Here is a 23,966-nt window from a genome sequence, read left to right on the forward strand (position 1 = left end):
TGACAGTTTCGAAAGAACTGCAAATGTGATTAATGGACGTTGTGACCGCATATTTATATGGGTCACTTGACGCAGACATTTATATGAAAGTCCCCGAAGGACTAAATTTACCAGAAAACCACAAGCCTAAAGAAATGCTTTCCATAAAGTTGAAAAGGTCACTTTATGGACTAAAACAATCTGGAAGGATGTGGTATAACCGTCTTAGTGAATACCTTGTGAAAGAAGGATTCAAAAACAACCAAATAAGTCCTTGTGTTTTCATTAAGCGATCCCAATCATGATTTTCTATCATTGCAGTATATGTTGATGATTTAAATATCATTGGAACTCCAAGATAACTTGAACAAACTGCAAAATACTTGATGAAAGAATTTGAGATGAAAGATCTTGGAAAAACCAAATTTTGTCTTGGACTACAAATTGAGCACTTGAAAGAGGAAATTTTTGTTCATCAATCAAATTACACAGAAAGGGTTCTAAAACATTTTTACATGGACAAAGTACATCCAATGAATTCCCCTATGGTCGTTCGATCTTTGAATATGAAAGATGACCCATTCAGACCTCGAGATGAAAATGAAGAAATTCTTGGTCCTGAAGTACCATATCTAAGTGCAATTGGCGCTTTAATGTAAGCTAACATTACTGGACCGATATTGCTTTTTCTGTGAACTTGTTAGCCAGGCATAACAATTCGCCGACAAAGAGACATTGGAACGGAATAAGGCATTTATTCCATTATTTATACGGAAAACCAGATCTTGGTCTACTCTATCAGCCAAGAAAAGATGCCACCCTCATTGGGTATGCAGATGCTGGATACTTATCGGATCCACAGAAGGCCAAGTCACAAACTGGATATTTGTTCACTTATGCAGGTACTGCGATATCATGAAAATCAACTAAACAAACATTGACCGCTACATCTTCAAACCATGCGGAATTGATTGCTCTTTATGAAGCTGGACGAGAATGTGTATGGCTCAGGTCAATGATCAGTAATATCCAAGAAGGATGTGGAATGAAATCAGTAACATAAAATCCTACCATCATCTACGAAGACAATAATGCATGCATCGCACAAATAACTGAAGGGTACATCAAAGGTGATCGAACAAAACACATATCTCCAAAGTTGTTCTTCACACACGATCTCCAGAAAGAAGGAACGATAAACGTCCAACATATTCAATTGTCTAACAATCTTGCAGATTTGTTTACCAAATCTCTTCCATCAAAGAGATTTGGGCAGTTGGTACACAAAATTGGAATGCGTCGTCTTCGTGCGCTGTATTAAATTGAGGAGGAGTATTATATGCACTGCACTCTTTTTCCCTTCGATCAGGTTTTTCCTGACAAGGTTTTTAATGAGGCAGTATATAAAAGCATATAATCACAAAACTAGTACATCGTTAGGTATGGACATTCAAGGGGGAGTGTCAAATATGGCATAGGACGGTGCATGCATGTATGGTGAATGTCCTACAAATCAATAGTAGCTCCCCATATTTGACAAATCACTTGACAATTCATATTATATCATTGTAGTAAATAGTCAAATTTGTCATATTATAATAGTAACTAAGTTTCCCTATAAATACTTACATTCAGATTGTAAGTTTTACCGAGCAACAACTCATACGAGTAATATATCTGAACCTTGCTTCCTATCTATCAGTAAAACTCCCAATTTCTTTCTATTACCTCAAAACGCACTAGACAGTAGTTATTGATTTTCAACGTCTCCGATTTCTAATTTTCTATAGCCCAAACAAGCCCTGTGATCCTACAAAAAGTTGTTGATTATTTATGCCGCCTTAACGTTACTCGTAAAAAATCCAACCCTAAAATCAATTCACTCCATACACTTTCACTTCAATCAATCAAACAAACTCTTCTCTCCTCTTTGTTTTTCTCGATTATCTGAATTCTGAACTCTCTGCTTCTTCTCACCGTTCAACAATGGAAGCCCAAAACCTCTCTGAAACTTTACCTCAATCTTTAGATCCCTACTCTTCTCAACCACCTCTCCAAACCCTAGTTTCTTACCCAGAACACGACCAACCACCCCAATCCCTAGCTCCGACACCGCCAATTGATCCGCCTCAAATTCAATCATTCGCGCAACCACACACCCTAGATTCGCAGTTCCAGAACAATAACTATCACGAGAACGGGAATGGTTTGAGTGAATCATTGCCGAAAACTCAAAGCGGGACCACTACCGCCGACAGAGATCAATCGGGCGGTGAAGAGGAGACCACTAGCCGTAAGAAACGTCGGAGCAGATGGGACCCACCGCCTTCATCGGAGGATGCCTCCACCGGAGATGGTACCGGAAGAAAGAGGAAGTCTCGGTGGGCTGACGACGAGCCCAAACCGGCGTTTCAGTTGCCTGATTTCATGGGAGGTATTGAATTCGACCCTGAAGTTCAGTCTCTTAATAGTAGACTTCTTGAAATCAGTAGGAAATTGCAATCTGGATTGCCATTAGATGATAGACCTGAAGGTGCTAGATCACCTTCCCCCGAACCGGTTTATGATAACATGGGAATTAGGATTAATACTAGGGAGTATCGTGCTCGTGAGAAATTGAATAGAGAGAGACAGGAGATTATATCACAGATTATTAAGAAAAACCCTGCCTTTAAGCCCCCGGCTGATTACCGGCCCCCGAAGCTTCACAAGAAGCTTTATATTCCTCAGAAGGAGTTCCCAGGTTATAATTTCATTGGGTTGATTATTGGGCCAAGGGGGAATACCCAGAAACGAATGGAGAAGGAGACTGGGGCAAAGATTGTGATTCGGGGTAAGGGTTCTGTTAAGGAAGGGAGGTTGCAACAAAAGCAAAATTTGAAACCTGATCCTTCGGAGAATGAGGATTTACATGTTTTGGTGGAGGCTGATACACCGGATTCACTCGAGGCTGCTGCTGCTATGGTGGAGAAGCTACTGCAGCCGGTGGATGAAGTGCTTAATGAGCATAAGAGGCAGCAACTTAGGGAGCTTGCTGCTTTGAATGGGACTATTAGAGATGAGGAGTTTTGTAGGCTTTGTGGTGAGCCAGGGCATCGACAATACGCCTGTCCTTCGAGGACCACAACGTTTAAGAGTGATGTGCTCTGTAAGATTTGTGGTGATGGTGGACATCCAACTATTGATTGTCCTGTAAAGGGGACAACTGGGAAGAAGATGGATGATGAGTACCGGAACTTTTTGGCTGAGTTAGGAGGTACAGTCCCTGATTCTTTGGCCAAAAATGATGATTGCCCTTCCCCTGCTGGATCTGGTGGTGCTGGAAGCAACCCGCCTTGGCAGAGTAGCAGCAATCCCAGCAATTCACATCCTGGATTAGGTTCTAATCTTGGTAAACCTAAAGACTATGATGATACCAATTTGTATATTGGCTACTTGCCACCTAATCTTGATGACGATGGCTTGATACGCCTATTTACTCCTTTTGGTGAAATTGCGATGGCTAAGGTTATTAAAGACCGTGTAACTCAGTTGAGCAAAGGTTATGGTTTTGTGAAGTATTCCAATATTGAGCAGGCCAATACTGCTATTACTAGCATGAATGGCTATCGTTTAGATGGCCGAACAATTGCAGTTAGAGTTGCTGGGAAACCTCCTCAACCCACCGCTTCCCAACCCCCTGCTGCTCCGGCAATGCCACCATATCCAGCTGCAAATCAAGGTCCTGGCGCCTATCCGTCTCAGCAATACGCAACTGGTGGGCCTCTTGGTGGCACGCCTCAGGGGAGCTATGGTGCTCCTGTCCCTTGGGGACCACCAGTGCCTCCACCTCCTTATGCTGCCTATCCCCCTCCACCTCCTGGATCAACTTATTATCCTTCTGTTCAGAATCACTCGTTGCCCCCTTATGGTATTCAGTATCCTCCTCCATCTGGCCCAAATAGCACCTCTACCCAAACTGTGCCTCCTGGTGACTCGCAACAAAATTTCCCGCCTGGTGTGCAATCTCAGAGTGGCACTTCTGTTCAATCCCCCACTTCTGGTGGATATGGTTCATCAGCTACGATGGCACCCCCTGCACCACCTACCTACTTGCCGTCATCTTATGGTTATTCACCTTATTATGGAGCACCTCCTCCTCCCCCTCCTACCGATCATCTACAGAGCATGCATAATGTCCCTTGGGCGTCAAATCCTCCACCACCTGTACCGGCTTCAGAAAAGACAACACAGGGAGTAGATATGGAGTACGAGAAGTTCATGGCAGAGATGAAGTGATTTTGGTTTGGCATACTGCTTCATTGCAAATAGGTATTGATACTTATCTTTATCTCTTTTGTTTCTTTACAGCTGAAATCTGATTATATTTTGCTGACTTTCCAATTATTATATTGGCTGACAACTATTAAAATTGTGTTGCTTTCACTCATCCTATATGCAGTAGCTTTCTAGTTGATTTAATATCTCAGACACTTCGGTTTTATAGCTTATAAGATAAGATTTTCCCATAGCATTGTCATTTATGTTGTGAATATTAAGTGTTGGATCTTGGAAGTTCCATAATGCGTTGACATTTATCATGCGAGAAAATAAAATCAGGCTGAAGTTTTACAATGTCATTTAAAACTCTTCAATGTCAGTTGGATACAGTTTCTTTTTTTACATTTATACTCTAGAGAGAAGTTTGCGGAGAGGGCTGTAGTACAGGCCTTCACACCTTCACAAAGATTGGTGCAACTTTAAGTGTATTGACTAGGCAGATGGTACTATGGTAGGGTTGAGGCTCTTGAGAGGGGGGGAGGGGCTTAATACGTTGAGTAAGGTGGAAGGAACTAAGCTGAAAAGTAGGAAATTTTGACTTGGGGGTTATGACATTGTTAAGTATTGAAGAGTGGACGGCATGTTTGTTTGTATAAATATTTTTTGAGTTTCTCTTTTAACATCTTATCCTTTTCATCTTTTAACTACGGATCTTTATGAAGCTTGGTGTGCAGTTCTCAGCTTCTGCTGTCTGACTGTTGGTGTTCATTTCTTCTTCTGGTAGATCTATAGCACTTCTTTTTAATTGTATCATACTCCATATTTTAAGAGGAGGAAAAATCATAGAATATGTGTCCATGTAATTTATCTTGTCGTTTTCATTTTTCATTTGCTAACCCTCTTCATTGCTATTTTTGTAATATCTTGACAGGCATCATGTTTCTTGGAGCTCTTGTGAACCTGATTTCTTACCCTATTGCCATGACTTGTTGGAAGTTTAGGACTCACCTCTTTAACCTTGCTGTACTGTTATGACATTTGCAGAGACGTGGGATACAAGGGGTCCTCCTCCAGACTCTATTATAGCAACTCTGAAGTTCATTTGTTTTTTACGTTTTCTTATGCAGGATATTCTCTGTAGTGGGGTTTCATGGCATTCATGGATCGCTTCTATTTTTGTTTGATATATTTTGTGCTGTCAAGACAACCAAAATGTTACCTGGATAAGACTTGTTGCTCCTGTTTTGTATTTTAATTTTGTCGACTATAATATTTTATCGTCATACATTTTTCTTATCGTCATTTTTCAAGTGATTGCCATGCGTTCCTCACTGTGGTGGAAATTTTCTTGTTGATGTCCACTCACACCTGGCTCTAATTGATGGTATGTTCTGAGCCTCTCATGCCCTCAAGTAGACTGTTCCTGCAGATGGAGAAAGCTCTTACGGGGGGTTTTGATTTGCTTTATTATTTATAAATTAACCAAAGGCCTTAATTTTTTTCATATGCCATAACGATGCTAATTCAATTGTTGAGCTGTTATTGGCAGGTCAAATCAATTCCTTGTGGTTGTATGCTTGGATCTGCAAGGGAGTATGTTGATGCCTTTTGGATTGTCCTTTGAATTGTGTTATTTTAATAAATTTCTACTCCTGACTGTTCAGTTCTTAGTCTGATTCCATGTCATTCTAGATGTTCGAGGATAACTTGCAGATTATGCTATAAAATGCACTGATATGCTTCATTAGTTTTAGTACAGCTATCTACAGAAGGTATATGCCCGTAGGTTTGAATTTGGACCTTTGTAGATGTTTGTATGAAGGTCCGCGTGTCCTGATAAGTAATTGGTATTTGGCATACCTTCTCTAAGTACCTGTATGAAGGTCCGCGTATCCTGGTAAGTCATTGGTATTTGGCACCTCACATTAAAACAGCAGTCTGTTAGACATGTCTTTGTTCTGAATGAAATCGGGAAAACGCAGTCTGTCTAGAATTAGTGGTTTATGACAAATTCTGGCAGTATTGACATATAGCCGTGTAGGGCTATAAGGTGTTTTTTGTATGGGAAAGGGCCAAAAGGTGTTGGTGGTACTTAGAGAAGATAGTCATTAATGATGAAATATGATTTCACTTCTAAAGATTCAGAGAGGTATTGCGAAGATAGGTGAGGCACATTGGTGATTGACCAAAAGAGGAATAAGGGTTATTTAGGATGCAGAAAGAATTGTATCATTAAGGTTTGTAGTTAAGGTATGATTTTATTACTTGTATTTCTGACATAGTTATCTGGTAAATATTGAATATTTCTTAGGGGCTTTATGGCGCTTTCATTTGCAGATGGGTATTATGATTTATGAGTGTACTTGCTGTCATAGCATGTATTGTGCTGTTTCTAGTGTCTTGCCATTGTGATCTCATTGTTATGGTAGCCTGGTAGGTCATGAACTCATGATGACATGAATCGACAAAATGTAAGGCTAAGTGTATGTCACTGAGGTGCCTTATTTTCTTACAAAAAATGGTACAACTGATGGACTGGTACATTTTGTAATCCCTTAGTGACCTTCCTTGCATATTATCTAGTTGAACCCAAATCCAATTGTAAAACCAACTGATATTATTTTATTTTTTTCCTGGTGAAAACGACTGATATTAGTGTGTTTTATGATGGGTTGTTCTGTCTAGTATTGTAGGTATGAAATGTTTGTACTCCGTATTGATCTTTGATTGGTTTTGCCTATCTCTTTCCTCTATCAGAATTTTTTTGTGATTTTCACTGTTCCTCAGAAGTCACTGGATTTTACAAACACATACGGAGTACATATTTTAGTAGAAGTTGGTAGTTATTTCAAACTCTTTTCTGATTTTGTATCTTGTGTGCCATAAATTAATTGTTCAACTACTACAAAAACTCTCCTTGATGATCTTGTTGCTGCTTCCCAGGTTCTTTTTTGGGTTTGTTTCAGGGCCTTTTTGTTTATGTAGAGATTACTGCGTTGTACATTGCTTTTGAAATGAAGTTAATCTCACTTTTGAGAATGCATCCTTGCCTGCCTTTCTTGTTTAACCTCTGCTGTGTTGTGGTGCCATGCTTCATTACTTGTTAGTTATCTGTTTTCAGTGTATTTCTGAGATCTTCTGGTTGGGTCTGTATCATGTAAACACACCCCTAATTCGTACTCTTTGCTAACTACCAATATCTCTACTTATCATCATTCAGGTATATATTACATCAACGGAGTTTTGTGTTATGGGAGTACGAGATTAGTTTATCTTGTGTGTAGAGCAGGGAAGGTTTATGTATGAGATTAATAAAATGATTGATTTTGCAGGGTTCAAGATTACATAAAGAACAAGATTAACCATCAATGTTCAGTAACCCACCCTTCTTCAAAAGAAGATTGCCTCGGCGGCCGGCGTATTAATTATAGTAGTGGTTACTATAAGGGTATGTTTGGATTTAGGGTAATGGATTAGTGGCCAACAAAATTCAAACGACCTTAATAAAGGAAAATGGAGGTAGTTGCAAGGAGGGTGATGTGTTCGTGTTCGTGTTATGGTGAGAAGTGGTGGTGGTGTTAGAAGAGGGGAAGTGGTGGTTTACCAATACTTCTTCCCCTTGTCATCACCACTAGTCTCGGTCATTCTTAATTTGACTTTTATTGCTATCTTAATCCATTAAATCAATAACCCTACAAAGAGTATAAACAACCATAATATTCGTTACATTACCGTTGAAAACAAAAGGATCTACGTTTGTAATATGGATTTGCTCCTTGTAAAAAAAATGGATAAATGATTATGGATTATGCTCATAATGTCAAGTGAAAAGTCAAGTTCTTACGAGGTCTTCGTATAGCGGTGTGAATTTGGAATCAGGAATGGGAACATGGTAGTATGGGGTTGGAATATTATCTCGAGTGCCACATGTTTGATTGTATCCAAAAATGAATGTCTATCTTTTATTTAGCCACACCTCCCTTGAGCTTTTGAACTACATATCTTGTGGGTTTGATGCTTTGATGTAGATTTTGTCAAACACGAGTAACACGAAACCAAACCATAACCTCCTTGATTATCGTCTCATCAGAACTTGGGCGGTATTGAGATTGTAGGAGGTGGTTACTGAGGTAATACGAGTAACTACGTACGTCGGAGAGGTCCCCCCACTGTTCGTAGGACTTGGTAGTGGGTGACGTTCAACTTGACAGCCCCTTTTGTTTCATCTCTTTTGTAAGTTAGAGTTTGTAACTTGGGTGGAGGAATGAATTGTGAAACCTAGATTGGGAGGTGAGTATGAGATTCTAGAGATTTGAGATGGAGTAAGAACACATTAGGTATGAGATTTCATACTAAATACCCCATCCAAACAATAAAATGGATGCCATGGATTATAGGTCTATTACAAATTGCTCAACACTAGGCTACCGAATCGAAAATTCGAAAAACCCGAACCTAAACTTTAAGGTTAATACCGACCTTTTTGAAAATTTCAAAAAAAGAATTGAACATGTGGGTAACCGCGAATATTGCTTCTATATCAGTGAAATGTATGAATCTCAATTATAAATTGAATTTCATTGTGCACAAGATAGAAAAAAAAAATAGAACGATGTATAGCAATTGGTTTTTTCATTGGCTAGTTTGAGGTAAGCCTTTCACAAGCTTTTTATTAATGTTTATTAGTTTTTTTATTTTTTAGATTCTTGTCAAAACTAGGGGTAAGTACAACAGGCCAACAGGGTACGCTGTCAAAATTTCAAGAATCGGAATCAGAACATGTTGCAACATGTTCCTGAAAATGGAACCAATTATGGTTTGAGTTTTGACTGTTTAATAGCTTGGGCTTAAATTGTAATTTTAAGTTTATATTTTTCAAAAACTAGCTTGGATTGTTTTATATTTTAGGCATAGGAAACATTTTTATAAGGCCCGAACCCTTATTTTGGGTAATTCATATTAGAATCGGTGTGTAATGGGGACCCAACAGGGTACCCGTTCCGAAAAAATGTGAACCGGAACCTGTTGCAATATGTTCTCAATTTTGTTATCCAGAACCTGTTGTGCAAGTTTCGGTTTCGAAACCGCATGTTCTTAACAGATTTTAGTTCCGATTTAGGGTACCTTGACTTTTTACTCACCCCTAGTTAAAACCCTTTTCAGACTTACTCAAAATTTTCACTTCATCCCCTGTACTCATTTAAAATTTGAGAAAATAATAAAATATTAAAAAACAATAAATTAATTGAGTTGGAATTTATGTATGAGAAAGAGTTTTGAAATTCCAAGACTTTTGTCTTAGTCACCCATCTAAATGTGAGGTTTTATCTTAATAATAAATGAAATATTTACCCAGACTTTTGCCCAGACTAACTATAACCGTGCTCCTTAGTCTTATTTTGACACCCATATAATAAACAATTAACACATGGCCCCTTTCTTACCTTAGAGTAGAGCTGTCAAAAACTGACCCGACCTGAAAACCCGACCTGAACCGACCGAACCCGTAACCGACCATGACCCGAAATTACGGTAAAACAGGTAACCCGAAACCTGACCTGTACCCGACCCGAAAAAACCGATAACCGATTTTAACCCGATGTTGTAACACCCGAACCCGAACCCGACACCCGACCCGAAAATGACCGATAACCGATCTGACCCGACCGAACAATGACCCGAACCCGATTCGATACCCGACCCGATGTCAACCCGAAACCGATTGTAACTCGATAAAACCTGCTATTGACCCGACCTGTGACAACCCGCTACCCGAGTTATTAATGACACGACCAAATATTAATTTCATTGATAAATTTATTTTAATATTTATTGCTAGATATTGAAAAATTTAACTCTAAAATAAATTAAACAAAATTTTTTAGAATATAAAATAATTAAAATGCATAGGTTAATGATCAGACCCGAGTTTGACCCGTCCCTGAGAGTGACCCGACCTGAATTCTATTTGATCTGACTATTATCCGATCCAAACTAAAACCCGAACCCGAAAATAACTGTGTTGCAAACCGACTTAAACCCGACTCGATAAGACCCGAACCCGAAATTATCTGCTACAAACCGACTTAAACCCGACCCGATAAGAACCGAACCCGAAATCAAACCTGACCGAAATGTGACCCGACCCGAACCCGACCTGAACCCGGGATAGGAAAAAACCCGATATGACCCGACCTGAAATCGACCCGACCGAACCTGAACTCAACCCGAATGGAATATTGACCCGACACGACCCGACCTGATCATGACCCGAGATAACCCGACCCAAACCCGACCCGATGACCTGTTTTGACAGCTCTACCTTAGAGGCAAGATCATGGGCAACTATAACCATTAATCTCTTAATTAGACTTGGAAAAGTGCGTGAAAGAGAGTAGAAGGAAAAGAGGAAAAAAAAAAGAAAAGAGAAAAAAATCACGTGAAAGAAGAAAAGAGAGGAAAGAGAAAATAATTGTGTGGGTAAAATATTGGGGTTTAGATATGTTACTAGTATAGGACTCGTGCGATGCATGGTTTACAAATTTTAACTTTAAGTGCGAAGTTAAATTACTTTAGAACAAAAGAAAGTGGATTTTTCATTCTCATTTACACCCGTCACTCATAATTTCATGTTAGGTATAAAAATCAATTAACATCCTATACTATCTCATTTTTTTTATCGTGTTACCCGTACCCATTTGGTTACATGCCTCATTAGTCTTTATTAGAGATGGACAGTGAGTCGGGTCTGACCTAGCCCATCCTGACATAACCCATAGTGGGTTATGTGGGTCGGACCCACTTACGATCCATGACACAATGTGTCGTGGGTCGAGTTTTTTCAACACAACCCATTTCGACTGACCCATCGAACTCGACACAGCCCACCACGGCACACCCGACCCATCCAACCCAACACCCGAACCCAACCCACCCAATACACGAACTCAACCCACCGAACCATTTCTAATTTAAACTATTTTGTATGTTTAAAATGCTAAACAAATTCTAATTTTATTGTTTAAATATACATTAATCACATTTATGTGAGTATGTGAATAACATATATTAATTCATTTAAATTCATATAAAATTTGTAACTTTTTAACGCTTAAAAAATCGTCTAAACCCACCTAACCCACATCAGTTCCTAAAACTCGTCTAAACCCACCAGACCCACCTAATAAACCTGACCCATCGGAGTCACATTTGACTTAAACCTGTCGTAACCCACCAAACCCATCGGACCCACTCGACACGCACAAACCACCACGACCCATGTAACCCCCGACCCATCATGTACTTTGTCCATTTTTTCCGACACAACCCACGACTCAACCCACCCTGATTTAACTATGGAGGTTTTTGTGTTAATTATCCCCGCCCCATGACCCGCCAAACTCACTCATGAGCCATCGAACACGCCACGTTGGCCATCTCAAGTTATGCATCTTATCCGAAATTTCTTTTACCTTACATAGTAACTTTAAAATTTAAATATGAATCTATATAAAATGTGCAGTATATCTACTCATTTTTGAGAATGTTGAACTTATTTTATTAACATAATATTTTAATAACTATAAAAAGTATGGAAATATTCGGAACAAATGATTATAACTTATATTACATATGTGTTTTCTTCATCCTTGAAAAAAAAGTTATACGTTCAGATATTATGCCTTTTTTTTTTATTGTGTTACTCGTATCATTTTGTTTCCCACCTCATTTTGTTACTTGCTCTATTTCAAGTTTACTCTTTTGAACTGATCAAATCCAATAAATTTCATTAGGTCTATTAGATTTAATCAAGTCCAAATCCAATAAGTTTAGATAAATTTAAATTCATTTTAAATCCTAACACTTTAAAACATGTAAACTTGGAGTTACTATTGCAACAATAGTGTTCTACCATTTTTACCCCCACTCATATATCTTTATTACTCATTGCCCTTCTGTCCAGCTTCTGCCACGTCGCTTCTTCATCCACCGTTGATCTTGTGCCACTTCTCCCTCTTCATTCTTCACCTCCACTGCTTCCCTTCCTCTTTGTTCTTTTGCGGGTTTCTCAGAACTCCTGATGAGTTCCTCCCTTTTTCTTCACCCTTTCTCTTTCCTATGTGAATGTCGAACATCGGTACTCTCTCCTCTTCATTTTCTTCCATTTTTTTATCTCCACCTACTTTCCAGATTATCTTGTCTTTCTACGGATGTGAAGATCAGAAATTGAAAAAAAGAATGTGCTATGGATTGCGATGCCGGATTTTTCTCTCCTCCTCCAGCTTGCAATCAACACTCTCACTTCGTCTTCTTTCTCCCTGGTATAATTCTATCTTCTCTGGTTTTGTTACATTAGGGTTCTATTTTTGCTTGTAATTGCTGAATTAGGGTTTTTAATTGAATTGGCAAATTAATTTAGCGTTTTTGTTGCATAAATATGTTAATTTTATGATTAAATCGGATCATTTTGATTTCAATTGATTCCACTTTTGTTCCATTTTCTTCATCTTTGATTTTCAGTTGCCTTTTTTCTATTTTTGATTATAGCTGGCTTTTCGCAAAAATTCTTGAGCTAGAGTGTTATATTAACCTCATGGAACAAATAATTTTACGTGATCATTTAAGGAGATCGGAAAAATCCCTGTATATTTCATCCTTTCAATAAGCCATATGTTGTCAGACATCTAGGAATATGATACAGTTGATGAGATTTTAGATATTTTTGTTGGCAGGCTAGAAGAGAAAAGATCAGTGAGAGGATGAGAATATTACAGGATCTTGTCCCTGGGTGTAATAAGGTCCGATTTCTTTCCTTACAGTTTTTTCCACTTATTGTTGTTATCATTGGAAGGCTGATGAACTATCGATCTGTCATATTTATTTCGAAATGGCATTAGTCGTTCTGTATTCTCAATTAGGCAGTCCACTTTTCTCTTAAAGCATCTTATCCAATTACACAGTGAATCCTATTATGGAGTATTGAATTTGTGGGATTCGTGGTGCTTGAGTTTCCTGGATTTTTTCTGAGATGTTCATGTTCATTTTCTTGACCAAACTTCTAGGTTCAGGTCATTGGCAAGTCACTGGTACTTGACGAGATCATAAATTATATCCAATCATTACAACGTCAAGTTGAGCTTTAAAGTGAACCTTGAACTTATTGCAGTTTCTTTCAATGAAATTAGAAGCTGTCAATACGAGAACCAGCCCTGGTATTGAAGGATTTCCGTCAAAAGATGTAAGTACAAACTACTGCCTATATAAAGAATGAGCTGGGACATGATATTTGTTAGTCAATGGGTCCTTTCTTGCTGCCTTTTTGAAATCGTATAATACATGTAACATTCAAAATCAAGTTTTGCAGTACCTACCAAGAATTTTAATGGCCTTAGCTTAAGATCAATCAGCTCTTCCAATCATTGTGTTCCCAATCTGAAATTTACAATGGATTTTCCCATTTTCTAGCATATCCTGGTTTCTGACCACAGAGACTCCTCTGAAGCGTTTTCTAGCTCAAGTTGCCAATTTAATAATTACGGGGGAAATAATTGATTCTTCAAAGATGCATCTGGCTTTTGAAGCATACCGAATCAAGTTATTTACTTGACCGGAATTTTTGAGATTTCAGACTTATACATTACTATATTTCTTGCTGGATTCGTACGTAAATGCTACCTTACATGTAAAAAAGACGGGAGAAATATAACCCGAGCAATGAGGAGATATAATATTTCATACAATTAGGATATGTGGAATGCAAAATCTTAAACTTCAAATAAAAAACATTAAATAGTGTATTATAGTTAGGCTTTTTTACTCAAAGAAACTTTTGGATATAATAGGTCTTTTGTAACTTTAGTTTTTGAGTTTTGGAAACGCGAAATGTGACCTTCTTGAGCGTTTCCGCGATTCAAGATTACTTGCCGTATATGAAATTACTTTTTCTCCTCTATTTTCCAGCACAAAATATTTCCGTGGATGCGTAGGAGATGAACAATCTTGCAATTCCAGAACCAAGGGCTTTTCCATGTATTGCTTCAGGTACTACTCAATTTTTTTTTTTCGATTTTAAAGTTTACTGTGACAATATTTCGAATTCTAGAATTGGTAATCTGAGATTTTTTTTTGATTATCGTTTTAATTTTGATTAATTCAGTTTTTTGTTTTTGTCATTTTGTTTCTTTGAATGTATACAGTCTTGAAGTGAAAGGCCATTGGATGTTACCCATGCTCATGCTTTTGTTCAGGTATTATAGGTTTTGCTATCGTCTCTTTGTTTATGTTTACATCTTTTTGACCTGGGGTTTGTTTTTGAGGTCTTGATGGTTTGGGTTTTGTTTGACAAATCGTAGAAACCACAAGATATGTCTAGGGTTCTGATCTGGACTTTATAATGATATGCTATGAAAATCTGATCTTTGTATAGTGATATGCTTTGTAATATGGGATCAATAAAGGAGGTTAGGTTATTCTAGAGGAATTTTAGGTGTGGTATGCAAGATATGCGTGTTAGGCGGGGTTGCATATCATTCCAGTAAGAAGGCAATCCAATTCTTGGTGTATAGGAAGTTATGTAATGCTTATGGTCTTTACTGATTTGTAAAATTTTGGAAGCCAGATAAAGTGTTAAGCAATTACAGTTTTCTTAGTATGCTTTGTCATTAATATTGGGTATAAGGAAATGGGAGAAAACACAAATACGAAAAACTAAGCAACTTCTAAGCTGGTCCTTTAAACGTTTCAATTGTTTGTGTTGATGGAATCATTATGACTTTAAAGAACTGATAGTGTAGTTAAAAAGTTGTGCTTTAACTTACAGTGAAATTAGTATATACGGAGTACTTGAGTAAAAATAATTTCTTTAGGCATCCTCTTTTGATACACTGATGTGGTTGATGGTTGTGTATGATTTTGAAAAGATTGATTGGACGGCTATCATGATGATGCCCCCCCCTCTCCCTCTCTATCTCTCTCTCCTCTGTGTGTGTGTCTCTCTCTAGCTTTAATATCTTTTTTGCTTCATTTGCGTTGAATTTATATATGAAGTTATCAACTTATTCCCGTTTTTTCTTTCATTGATTTGCATGTTAAATGGTCCTATCGGTGCATGTTTCTTACTTTTTTCTTGAATTAACCAGTGTTAGAGTATGGCTCGCCACCACAATCTAATGTGTCTGAAATCAAGAGAGGTTTGACAATCTCTACACTTATAAAGGCATGAACTTGCCTTTACTATTCCTAGAACAGTGTAATGCCTATATTACCCCTTATTTTTCTTGGTTTTACATTCTGCCCTTGCCCCAATCTGTTGCCACGTTCCCTTGCCCATCAGATCTCCCTCCCCTCTTCTTTCAATCTGGTGCCCTAATTCGGGCTGTTTTGTTCTTCAGTTCTCCCTCTCCCCTTCTCTCATGGTAGTAACTAGATCTGTTATGGCTACCTTTCTCTTCTTCGATCTTACCTCCCATAACCTCCCCTCTTCCTTCATCCTAATTCACGCGTCAAAAAGCTTCACCAATGGCGGGTGATACGATAGTGAGCAAGACGAAAGCAAGCAGAAGAAAATTGGAACAACGAAGTGGCTCGATGCACAGGGTGTCGGCTACATACTCCCCGACAACCACCTCATTCCCGAAGTATATGTCCCCCCATTTTCTCTCTCCTCAAGTTCCATCAAAGACGGAGATCATGTCAAATTCAGCATCAAATTCAACGTTTCTGACCTCCAACATTCTCCGGAAGACATTGATGTTGCCCCATTTGGGAGCAAGTGTAGTAGCTGCAAAATATTCGGCCATTCTTCCTTGAAATTCCCATTAAGTATGAATTCTAGGTTTAAGTGTTTTCGTTGCGGGTTAATTGGGCATTATGCTATGAATTGTGACCAGAAATTTCAAGGTTGGTTCCTTAATCAGACCCACAAAAGAGGTAGATCCTATAGTAGGCGTTTCAATGGGTGATCTGTTATGGCTTAATCTTGTTGAGTTTGATATTTGCCAGAAAACTAGGTTTGCAGAAACTCTGAGTTCAATTCTGGAGAGTCTGAACATGCCACATGAAGAGTTCAATTAGTCGATGCCTTTTCAATTTTGGTAGTTTTTATTCTTGATTTTGCTGTTTTAGTTCAGATTTTAGTGTTTGATTGTTAGTTGATTTGTGGTATTTTGGTTGCTTGATTTTTTTTAATTAATTGTTAGTTTTGATGAGTTGAATCAAGCAAAAACGACGATTAAGGTAATTGAAATATATGGATCGAATCGAAAACCTAATTTCTATAATTGTGCCAAAATTTCAGTGAAATATTTGAACTATAATTTTGAATGAAATGCCAGTAGATATGTATGGTGTTTGCTCATCATACAATCTGCTCTTCATGACCGATGTTGGTGAGGTTAGATTAGGGTTTTGTTGGTGCTGAGCTTCTTGGCTTGGTTCTTGACTTGGTCCTTTCTACTGTCCTTGTGGTAATTGTATCTTCTGCATTGTTTTTTCATGCTTAGCTTGCATGCTCAGTGGTACAACAAGATTTTTTGTTTCTTTGGCAAGCAAGTGTAATGAAATATGAGCAACCAAACCAAAGTGCAACCTCATATCCTACAGGAAAGGATAAACTTCTAGGAAGGACACCCTTACAGCCATAGGAACATCAACCACCATCTAGGGACTCTGAGCCTGGATTAACTAAATACATCTCTATACATCAATTTGAAGACCCACACTAACTTCTATTATTTACTCTAATTCTTCTAGGTGTAACAGAAATACCCTGTATTCCACCCGTGACTTCAATTTTAACTTTCTTTATAGTATGTTCTATAGATGTAACTTTCTGATTCCAGTATGAATCATTTATTACAAGCCAAATGTTACACACAGTAGCTAGCAGCTCTGAGTAGAACACGCCCTTTCTTAACTTGCTTGCTTTGCATCTATCTCAGACCCATCTCAGAATACCAGAAAAGAAGTTGCTTGAGTGTTTATCCACTCCAAGCTGCCAGCTGGCGTAAACATGCTTTGCTTTAATAAAAATGAAGTACCTATTGCAGACAAAAAAAGTAATACTTGTATTTTTTAAACAACTTGAATAGATTTTCATTCAAAAGAAGTACCTGTTGCAGACAAAAGAAGTAATATTTTTATATTTTTATTTTACACTATAAATTTTTTTGCTTTTGCGTTTTTTAATTTTTTTTAATCATTTATTTGATTTTGGTAAATGTATGCATTGTGAATTTGAAATTGTTTCTCAATTGATGCCATTTTGCTAGCTTAATACCATTATGTCATAGTGTAGTTTTTGAAAGCAGAAACAATGGGTTGCAGAGTTGAATATTTTAGAAATTAGAAGCACCAGCTTAGAAGCACTAGCTAGAAGACTAGAGCATTTAGTCTTAGATTTAGGTTTGTGATTGTTGGGCTTGTGATGTATCTGATTTACTAACAGGTGAGTTTAAACTATTTCCAGAGAGTTCTGGTTTGTTTTAAACAACTTCATATAATATGATCATGTTGATCATAATTTGATAAAATTCGTTGTTTATTTTTGTTGTGTGTGTGTTCTTAGGCCGGATGTTCATCTGCCCAGCTTTCAAGTATATTACCGCCTGGGGACCGCCTTATCAGGTAATTGTTGATACCAACTTTATCAACCTTTCCATCCAAAATAAAGTGAGAACCTCAAATTATTTGTTTCTTTCATATAGAAATATAGTACTGCTTTCTGTTTGATTATTTATTTTAGTTGGAAATGTGCTTTTTTCTTGGCTGAACTTATTGATTGCATAAAAGTGGTTCTTAGCGATTAGGTTTTGTTGACTTGTGATAAATTTTCACCTGGTGGGTTTTTTATTGTATATTTTTTATGTTGTTGGATTTGGAGAAAGCAATGATTAACTGCTTTGCGAAATGTGAGTGATTATTGTGATCTTTGTGTAAATTTTGTATATTGTTTTGAACAATAGGTTATGTATGTTAATATATTGAAATCCATGCTTTACTAACTGTGTTATGGCCGAACTTGATAAGTTGGGTTAGAAGTATCATGTAGTGCTGAGTTACATACTTCATGTTCGTCATCTAACTATAGATGTGGGAAAGCTTGGTAGGTTCTGTTGGAAGACAAACTTTTCATATATTTTTTAATCTTTAGAACAAATATGATTGTTTCCAAGTAAAGCTATTTCCCTTCATTTTTCTTTGCCGACGGGGCTCATGCTTCCCAAACGTCACACATTTTGAAGAATTTACTTTTTTTATTGAGTAATAACTTAATTCGTGAGTAAAATAGGCTTTTAACTCCTAATTTGGCCCTTCGTCGTGAATTATGGAATCAGTTGGAGATGAACTATCAAATTTGATAATCCCTTTTCCAGCTGTTGAAGTTGGTTTATCTTTGGATATCGAATTCTCGATAATTATCTACTCTGTATTTTCTATCGATTTTTCTGTTGATTTTATTTGTATTTTATATTGATTCGAAAATATAATTTTCTGATATGGCGGAGAGTTTCAAATTCTTTAATAAAAGTGCCTTGATAATTCTACTTGAAATTTGTATGATCTTTCTTGATATGATTCAATTTTTTTTCCTGCTTGAATCTTTATTTTGTTTTGGCAATTACATTCTCTTCTCACTCTCCTTTTTCTGGAGGGTTTTAATAGTCAGGGTCTAAGATTGTCTGTCAAGTGGGCATCTGAAACGTGATACATTGATGTTTACTTTATTCGAGCTCATTGTCAATATGTTTATCACCATACATAACTTTTAGCTGACACTTGTTGAGTGGAATTAATAGATTACAGCACCCATATAACAACATGTGAAGTATTTCGTAAAATTAAGAAGCTTTGGGTTGTCTTTGCGTTGTCTTGTGGGTGGCGAATTATCAGTAGTGATTATCCCTTGCTTTTGGGATTATTGATTGTCACTTCGTTAAATATTGTATACTGGTAGCATTTGTTAATTTCAGTTACTCCCTCCATCCTAACTCCCAAACAAAGGATAAAAATTTAGAAATCAGTGTCGTGTGGGAAAATATAGTACAATATCTGATAATATATTTATCTTGTATTTGGATTAGGGCTCTTAAGTCTATTTGAGTGCCAAGCTATGGGGAAAATTATGTTCTTTCACTCGTTTTCCATTCCCAATATTGATTGAAAATTTTGCATTGGTGGGAGTCTACCTGAAATCGTTCTATGATTTCGTTCTCTAACTTATGGGGAAGGGGGGGAGGGGCTCCTTTCGTTCTATGATTTGAAATCGTAATTTTAAAATTATGGATGCCGTATGATATTTATAAATTGGTACTACTGGGGGTGGTTTTGAACCCATAGTTATAGAGACTCTGGCTAGGGTTTGAAATTTGAAATAGATTATGCTTAGAAGAGTAACAACTTACAAGGGAGACTTAATTACGTGGATGATTCTTGTAGCCAGTAGCCTGCTTGTTTTGTATGACGGTCGAAGGATTTATGTAGACATTAGCTTGCTTTCTTCCAATGATTGTACCCTGAAATCATAATCTTTAATGTATGATATTTAGAAATTGGTGTTAATGGGGTTGGTGTTGACCCATAGTTAGAACTAGGGTTTGAGACTTGAACTAGACTATAATTTCTTCCCTGGTTGATTCTTGTGGACAACAACTTGCTTGTTCTCATGCAGTTTTTATGATGGTCGAAAGATTCAGCTACACAGTAGCTAGGTGCCGTCGTTTAAAATTGGTTGGACAAAATATGAAGTAAATATAGCTAGGAACCATCTTGAGTTTAATTTAATGTTGAGGGACTTATGGCTTATGGCAACCTGGCAGGGGTCATCTATTCATCATCCTTCCTTGTGCGACTTTTGCAAGTGCATGAGTTCATTCTATGTATTTATTTGTATGTGTGTTATTTCTTGTGTTCAATATTCATACTTGGGTATTATAGTTTGATGTTAGCATAGCTTCGTGTTAAAAGAACTTCCAGACGTTGCTTTAGGAGGTCTTTATTCCCAATATCATTTCTGAACTTTCCTTTTGTAACACATGATTCATGTTAAAGGTTAACTCTCTTGCATGATTTATGTCTTTTTTGTGTAAAAGAGCTGTAATCTACTGTCCATGCCCCCACCAGATTACGAAAATGGTCTGTTACATTAAATCTCTTATATAAAGGTTTTTTTTGTGCATTTGGCATGAACTGATTTTTTTGACATTGTTTTCATTTCAAGAAAATCTTATAGTGTTTGCTGAGGTGATAGGTGGGATAATGTGCTTATTTTCCTGGATAAACTAAAGGTTCCAAGGCATTAGAGGAACCAGAAAGCTTAAAACTGACTAAATTTCCTGGGTCTTTTAGCTTCCCTTATAACCAGAGGATGGGTGAAACTTAGTGTAAGATACTCTTATTTTTTAACCTATGTAGACAGTAGTTTCATTGGGTGTAGGATCTTTTAATATATCCTGATTGTCTTGGGGCACTCTGTATATTCACGGGCATAGACACACATACAGTAGTCTGGGAAGAACTAGGCTACTAAAGCTAGCTGGCTGATCCACTTTGTCAATAGAGTCATCTCGGGTGCTTCATGTTATCTTTTTGTCAAACTGGTGCAGAACTACTCGAACTAGGAAGATATCATTCATATACAAATACACAGTCTTTGACTAAGATTTTGTGTCATAAAGCATGCATTACCAGAAGCCTAATACTTGTTTCTTTGTTTGTGTTGCAATGACACAGGAGAGATGTGAAAAATGAAGGGAGAAAAATCATTTATACGTTCCCCAAGTTGTCGACAAAATCCGGACTATTTTGTAACCGCCAACATGTAGTAGGACAAGATTTGGTCATGAATCAAATCACTTGTTGTTTGTGAAAATAATTATAATGCAGTAAACTTTTGACACAGTGTGTTATAACTCGTCTTTTAGAATCAACATTGTGTATATGTGAAATCTTAGTAGTATACGCTTTTTGAAAGCAACCATTGTTTATGGTGAATGATTTTAGTATTTATATTACCTTATGTGCTCTAGGAATTCAGGGTATTTCATATGAACATAGACCACTTAAGGTTTTATGCTCCTAGGAAATAACTACATTTCTTATCATTTACTATGTCCATGCTTTTAACTACTTTCATAGGGTAATTAAACTCGTGATTTATACAATATTTTGGAAAATAATTTTTTATATCTTGGGGGTCGTGCGCGCTAGCGCACGGACCACCAACTAGTAAGGTGAAAAGAATGCACCCTACCTCCATTTTTCTTTATTCCATTTGTTTTTTATGTGATCAAAATAAAAATTAAAAAATTGGTTGTACTTCGTGGATTGTGTTTATGAAGAAAGAAACTACATTGGCTAAAACTCAAAACCAAACCCACCACGTCACCATGGAGAATATTATTTTATCTGTATAAATGTTCATCACTTATCAAACCACTACTTATTCCCGTCTAAACAGGGCGGAGATAGAGGATTGTTCATTAAATCTGTTCCACCGATTTTTTTATTTTAATTATGATTTAACATATTTATATGTAGATATTGTAGATAATAATGTCATGCAATTGAGAATAATATTTCTCATAAAGTCATAATATCTTAGATATTAGTTACTTTATTTGGATATATTGTTCGTATTTTATTGATATGTTTCCATTGTATACTTCATAAAAGGTTAATAATAAAAATTAAAACAACCATTAACAAATTATTACTAACAGCTTACTGTTATATTGTCAAATCGGTTGTTGAGTATTCCACGGTTTTGGTCAATATGAATAACATAGTAGCGCTCAAAAGAACGAAGAGTAGTATATGCTAAAATTCTTTCGTTCCTTGATAGACAAAAATTATTTTCATTCATTGATTATATTATATAGGGAAGATAAACTAATTTTAATTTATCGCAAACTTTCATTAAAATTTAATTGTTTTTCTATAGTAGTGCATTTTATCAAATATAAAAATAATTTAAGTTTAAGATTCATATCTTGTGTACTTTTACATAAATTATTCCCTCTAAGAAATTATTATGCAATGTGGAGTACATATTATTAGTAACAATAATATGATGCTTGTTTATAATTCTTATTTTAAAAATATGTATAGATATTCAGTTCCACTCTATAAAGACTTGAGAATGTACAATAAAATTGCATAATGGATTAAATAAGTACGTATATATGTTAGTAATGTTGTCAATGATATTATTGTGTATAAAGATATTACATAAAATTTTATTCCATAGTAAAATATTTATGATATATTATTTAAGAAAAATATACATGATAAGATACAATTCTATTAGATAGTACTCCATATAATTAAGATATTAGGTGTCAATTTCCTACGTACGTAAAACATTGAATTTTTTTTAAATTACTTTTCCATATTGATAAGTCATTGTTACCATGAAATATAATGCATTCAATCTAATATGACAATAAATCTGTTAATTAATTTATGTGTAATGTAATATTTTGTATTATAAAATGAGCAAATAAAAGAGAAAGGTATACTTGTCAGCACCATGTAGTCAGATTTTTAGTTTGAGGAAAATAACAAACTTATTTATTTTTACATAATTATATGAACTTTAAGAATGGAATCTTGATGATTACATTTATATGTAAATTTTTAAGATATTCAATATCAAAAGAATATTTACGATTTATAACAACCAACAATATATTTCAGATGCTTATTTTTCCTTAAATACGACAAATAAATTTATACTTACGCACAATATTTGCAATATTGATATTTTGTTATAATGTATTTAGATACGACATAATACTTGCGCAATATTTTAGATAATAAGTATTTCATTCAAATTTACTTGAACGTAAACAATTAGTATGCAATACTTTTTGTTGTTTGATTCTATTAAACAGGCTCTATAAAAAAGAAAGTGTCTTACTTGTTTGATTCTATTAAACAGGCGCTATGCCGCTATTAATAAAAATAACCAACTTCTCTTTCAACCGTGTTCGGTTGTTCCTCGTGTTGTTTAATCTATTTAGATACGACAAACTATTTGCACAATAGTTTAGATAGTTCAAATTTATTTGAACGTAAATAATTAGTATGCAATATTTTTTGTTGTTTGATTCTATTAAACAAACGCTATTAAAAATAAATAGTGTCTTAGTTGTTTGATTCTATTAAACAGGCGTTATGCCGCTATTAATAAAAATAAACAACTTTTCTTGCAACCTTGTTCGGTTGTTCCTCGTGTTGTTTAATGTTGAACAATGGAGCTCTTTTATGGATTATTGACATTGTTGGTATTGAATTACTTTTTTGTTTTTGATGTTATAGATCGATTTGCATTGGTTTGGGTGGTGGTCTTACATTGGGAAGAGTTACAGAATTGTTTCTTTAAATTGTAGAGAATAATTTCATAAACTGTACTTTGAAAACATACTTCGTAATATGATATTGAACTATAAGCTAAAACATATTTCGTAATATGATAATGAACTGAAATATATATTCCGTATAATTGATTTGTTTGCCGGAAAATATTTTTAGAATGTATACTATCAACAGAATCTTTAGATTTGTAATCAAAATAAATAATACACTTCCTTAAATAAAATATTCTAATTCCCTAAAAAAATTAATTAATTTTTTTAATTAAAAAGAGAGGCGAATCAATGAGTGACACTTGTCATCACCACATTGATTTTCTCTCTTTTAGTATATTATATAGATGGGCTCAGGAATAT

At 36.1% G+C, this 23,966-nt stretch overlaps 2 protein-coding genes across 4 annotated transcripts; both read left to right on the forward strand.

The window, feature by feature from the left end:
• Window positions 1-1,631: 1,631 nt before the first annotated feature.
• Window positions 1,632-5,541, forward strand: LOC110778665 (splicing factor-like protein 1). Its single transcript, XM_021983220.2, has 2 exons — window positions 1,632-4,290; window positions 5,171-5,541. The coding sequence occupies exon 1, from the start codon at window positions 1,966-1,968 to the stop codon at window positions 4,255-4,257; it is 2,292 nt and encodes a 763-aa protein (XP_021838912.1). The 5' UTR covers window positions 1,632-1,965; the 3' UTR covers window positions 4,258-4,290; window positions 5,171-5,541.
• Window positions 5,542-11,275: 5,734 nt separating this feature from the next.
• On the forward strand, window positions 11,276-21,302 carry LOC110778666 (transcription factor BPE-like). 3 transcript variants are annotated; one of them, XR_008931017.1, is made up of 7 exons: window positions 11,276-12,560; window positions 12,972-13,037; window positions 13,302-13,477; window positions 14,200-14,280; window positions 14,436-14,486; window positions 17,804-17,862; window positions 20,968-21,302. XR_008931017.1 is itself a non-coding variant. In XM_056840784.1 (5 exons), the coding sequence occupies exons 1-4, from the start codon at window positions 12,495-12,497 to the stop codon at window positions 14,230-14,232; spliced, it is 237 nt and encodes a 78-aa protein (XP_056696762.1). In that variant the 5' UTR covers window positions 11,276-12,494; the 3' UTR covers window positions 14,233-14,280; window positions 14,436-14,740. The 3 variants fall into 3 exon arrangements, 1 of the variants encoding a protein (XP_056696762.1); XR_008931016.1 differs by having other exon boundaries at window positions 13,308-13,477; XM_056840784.1 differs by lacking the exons at window positions 17,804-17,862; window positions 20,968-21,302 and having other exon boundaries at window positions 13,406-13,477; window positions 14,436-14,740.
• The last annotated feature ends 2,664 nt before the right edge of the window (window positions 21,303-23,966 follow it).

This window comes from Spinacia oleracea, chromosome 3 (genome assembly GCF_020520425.1).
Source record: "Spinacia oleracea cultivar Varoflay chromosome 3, BTI_SOV_V1, whole genome shotgun sequence".
Classification (NCBI taxonomy): domain Eukaryota; kingdom Viridiplantae; phylum Streptophyta; class Magnoliopsida; order Caryophyllales; family Amaranthaceae; genus Spinacia; species Spinacia oleracea.